This window comes from Myotis brandtii, unplaced genomic scaffold (genome assembly GCF_000412655.1).
Source record: "Myotis brandtii unplaced genomic scaffold, ASM41265v1 scaffold686, whole genome shotgun sequence".
Lineage (NCBI taxonomy): Eukaryota > Metazoa > Chordata > Mammalia > Chiroptera > Vespertilionidae > Myotis > Myotis brandtii.
The window spans coordinates 3,872,499-3,876,070 of record NW_005370683.1 but is presented as its reverse complement, the minus strand read 5'-3'; the positions used below and the strand labels follow the sequence as shown (position 1 = coordinate 3,876,070).

The 3,572-nt window shown below is 36.8% G+C and overlaps 1 protein-coding gene across 1 annotated transcript in view; it reads left to right on the top strand.

The window, feature by feature from the left end:
* Window positions 1-3,572, top strand: part of ADAMTS20 (ADAM metallopeptidase with thrombospondin type 1 motif, 20) — a gene marked incomplete at its 5' end in the record, with an annotated part of 169,537 nt that overhangs the window by 150,203 nt on the left and 15,762 nt on the right. The window contains one exon of the mRNA XM_005881718.2: window positions 760-851. Within this exon, the coding sequence (XP_005881780.1) occupies window positions 760-851 (92 nt within the window). The remainder of the gene's footprint in view (window positions 1-759; window positions 852-3,572) is intronic.

The following is a 3,572-nucleotide window of genomic DNA, read 5'->3' as shown; positions in this document are numbered from 1 at the left end:
TTGCTTTGTAATAATGTATTTACCTTTAAATATGGTAATCAAAACCTGTAATTTTTGCTCCTGACCTTACTTTATCTATCTTAGATATTCACTATGATGTACAATATAATAAAGCACTTAGTTAGTTTAAATAACTTCTGGTTCTGCCCGGCCGGTGTGGCGCAGTGGTTGAGCATTGACATAAATTAGGTCAGGGTTCAATTCCCTGGCAGGGCATATGCCCAGGTTTCAGGATCCCCAGTAGGAGGAGTGCAGGAGGCAGCCAATTGTGATTCTCATCATTGATGTTTCTGTTCTCTCCCTTCCTCTCTGAAATCAATAGAAACATATTAAAAAAAGAAAAATACTTCTGGCTTAGTTTCAGATGTGCCTGCCATTTTTTAGGGAAATTTATGGGATAAACATTTTTGTATTAAAGAAAAATTATTTGCCCTGGCTGGTGTGGCTCAGTTGGTTGAGCATCATCCTATACACCAAAGGATCACTGGTTCAGTGCCTGGACATGGCAGATGCCCAGGTTGCAGGTTCAGTCCCTGGTTGGGGTATGTGCAGGAGGCAGCCAATCAATGTTTCTCTCTCTCTCTAAAAAAAAAAGAAGATATTATTGAGAAGCCTTATCTATAATTGGATAGCATTTTTGCTTAAATTTTTGAATTATAAAATGTATTTAAGAAGATGATATGAATACTATGTTTTGCAATGAAGATTGGAAAACGTATAGTGTCTCATTGCTAAAGAGTTTTATATATTGCATTCTAGCTACAGACCTTCTATTTGCTCAGACAGTATTTGGAAAAGCAGTTCCTTTTGCCACGGCTGGAGATTGCTACAGTGCTGCCAGATGCCCACAGGTATTTCAGATTTGTTTATTTCTCCCTGTGAAAAAAAAGTGATACTGTTTCCCTTAATTCATTTTCTGGATCTTAATATTACAAGAAACATAATAAAAAATGCAGGCTTCCTATATGAACTTTATTTTAAAGGTTATAGTAAGCTTTAGAGGATTTTTACCAATGTTGGATTTGTTTGAAAGGTGTAAAACAAGAGTTTTAAGTTGTTCAGATCCTATTTCTTCTTCCATGATGCTTTATTTTTAATCTTTCCACTATGTCCATGGAAATGAATGGACATATAGTATAAGGAATGGATCACAAGCATGTGACTTTCTACACCGCTGCTAACATCACTTATAGTGACCTGGGTCTATAACTTACCAGAATAACTTTCTATCGTCTGTGGAATAGTACCTTTCCATGTCTTTACTCTTTTTTAGGCTTTCATTTCCAGAGTTCTCTATACACACCCTTCTATGTTATCTGTGATTTCCAGAATAGAGTATGCTTTCTAGAAAACAACATACTCATTTTTTAAAATGTGAACAACATTTTTATGATAAGACCAGAGGCCCAGTGCATGGATTTGTGCACTAGTGGGGTCCCTTGGCCTGGCTTGTGGGGATCAGGCCAAAACCAGCTCTCCCACATCCCCCAAGGGGTCCCAGATTGCTAGAGGGTGGTTCTTGGATGACGCACCTCAGAATCAGGCTCCCTCCTCTCTGGTTCCGCGTGTGTCACCTGAGAACCACAGCTGCCAAATAACCACAGCTTAGCAGCTCCTGCATTGAGCATCTGCCACCTGGTGGTCAGTGTGCATCATAGCTACTGGTCAGAGTGTCATAGCTACCCATTGGACAGTTGAAAGGTTGCTTAGGCTTTTATACATATAGATGGAGAGATGTAAAGCTTATACGAATATAGCATTGTTAGGTAGATTTCTAACTAATTTAAACAAATTATGCACAAGAGGTAGTAATTATAATTGAAGATATCATATTGAAGAAAAGTAGCTAATGGTTTGTCATAGCTCTCTGTTCTTGGAATTGGCTATTCACAGTTCTCATCACTGACACAGAAGGTAAGCTTATGTTAGAAAGAAAGGGCATTTTCTATGTTAGAGAAGAAAACTTAAAGGAGATAAAAAGACACTAGCTCTATGGACTGACCCAAATAAGGTTGCAATAAATACATATGTCTTGGGTCCAGAAATGCAAATTGAACTTGGCAATGTCCTATGAAAGACAGGTGTTTATTCAAGCACCATAAGTTCATTATAACTCATGTAGAACATGGAATGATTTCTAAACAACCTAATATAATCATAAGGTACCAAAAAAAATATTGAGACCAAAATGTTATTTGTACTTGACAATGAAATATTATATTTATTTTTAAATTTCTGTTGGGAAAAATAAATTTTTACTCTATCTAAGAGTAGGAGGTGGAAACCAGGGGGGCAAAAGAGGGTTTAAATCATGTCACATAAGGAAAATGAAAAGGGTGACCAGGAAAGGAGTAGAACATTATAACTGTCTTTAAATAATTAAAGAGATCCATGAAACAGATCAGTGTGTGTCACTTCAGGAGACGTTAGTAGGGCAGCAGATTCCAGCTTAAGATAAAGGAGGCTTTTGATTGGGAGGGTTGCCATAAAGAGACTCCTCCCCCTAAATCTGAGGCACAAATCACTAATCTTTGCCCATATTTTTATAAATCAATCTGGAATACTACAACCTTGCTGAACTCGTTGTTTAATTGTAATAGTTTTTTATTGGATTCCTTAGGATTTTCTATATACACGGTAATGTTATTAAGAAATTAAGATAGTTTTACTCTTTTCTTTGCAATCTGGATACCTTTTATTTCTTTGTCTTACCTCATTGCTCTAACTAAAACTCCAATACAGTATTGAATAGAAGTGGTGAGAGTGGACATCCTGTCTTGTTTATGATTTTAGGAGGAAAGCATTTAGTCTGTCATAAAGTCTGTTGACAGTTCTTTTAATATAGGCATTTACAGGTACACAATTTCAGTTCTTTCACTGCATCCTTGAAGTTTTGATATGTTGTGTGTTTATTTTCATTCATATTTTGTATTATCACTTATATCTTCTTTGACCCATTGGTTATTCATGAATTTCCCAAATTTCCTTCTGTTATTGATTTTTACTTTCATTCCACTGTGGTTGGAACACACGTTCTAATATCTAATCCTTTTAATCTATTGAGACTTGTTTTATGACATAGCATATGGCTATCCTGGAAAATGTTCAATATGTGCTTGGAAAGAATGTATGTTCTGTTGTTGGGTGAAGTCTGTCAGGCCTAGTTACGGTCTTGTTTAACTCTTCCATTTCCTTATTGATCTTCTGCCTAGTAGTCCTATACACTGAAACCTTGCAACCATTATTGTTGAATTATTTGTTTCTCACTTCAGTCTTATTGTTTTGCTTATTTTGTATTTAATTAATTTACTTTGGGGTTTTGTTGTACATGATTATCCTATCTAATAATAGAGAAACATGGTAATTAGCCATAACTTCGCTACCCTTCCCATTGGCTAATCAGCAAGATATGCAAATTAACTGCCAACCAAGATGGCGGCTGGCAGCCAGGCCCCTGAAGTGAAAAAGAGGCTTGCTTGCTCCAGTGACGGAGGAAGCCAATGTTCCCCGCCTGCCGCTGCTGGGCTCTGAGCTGCTCTCTAAGAAACATTGTTGCAAATATAGAAGGTAAT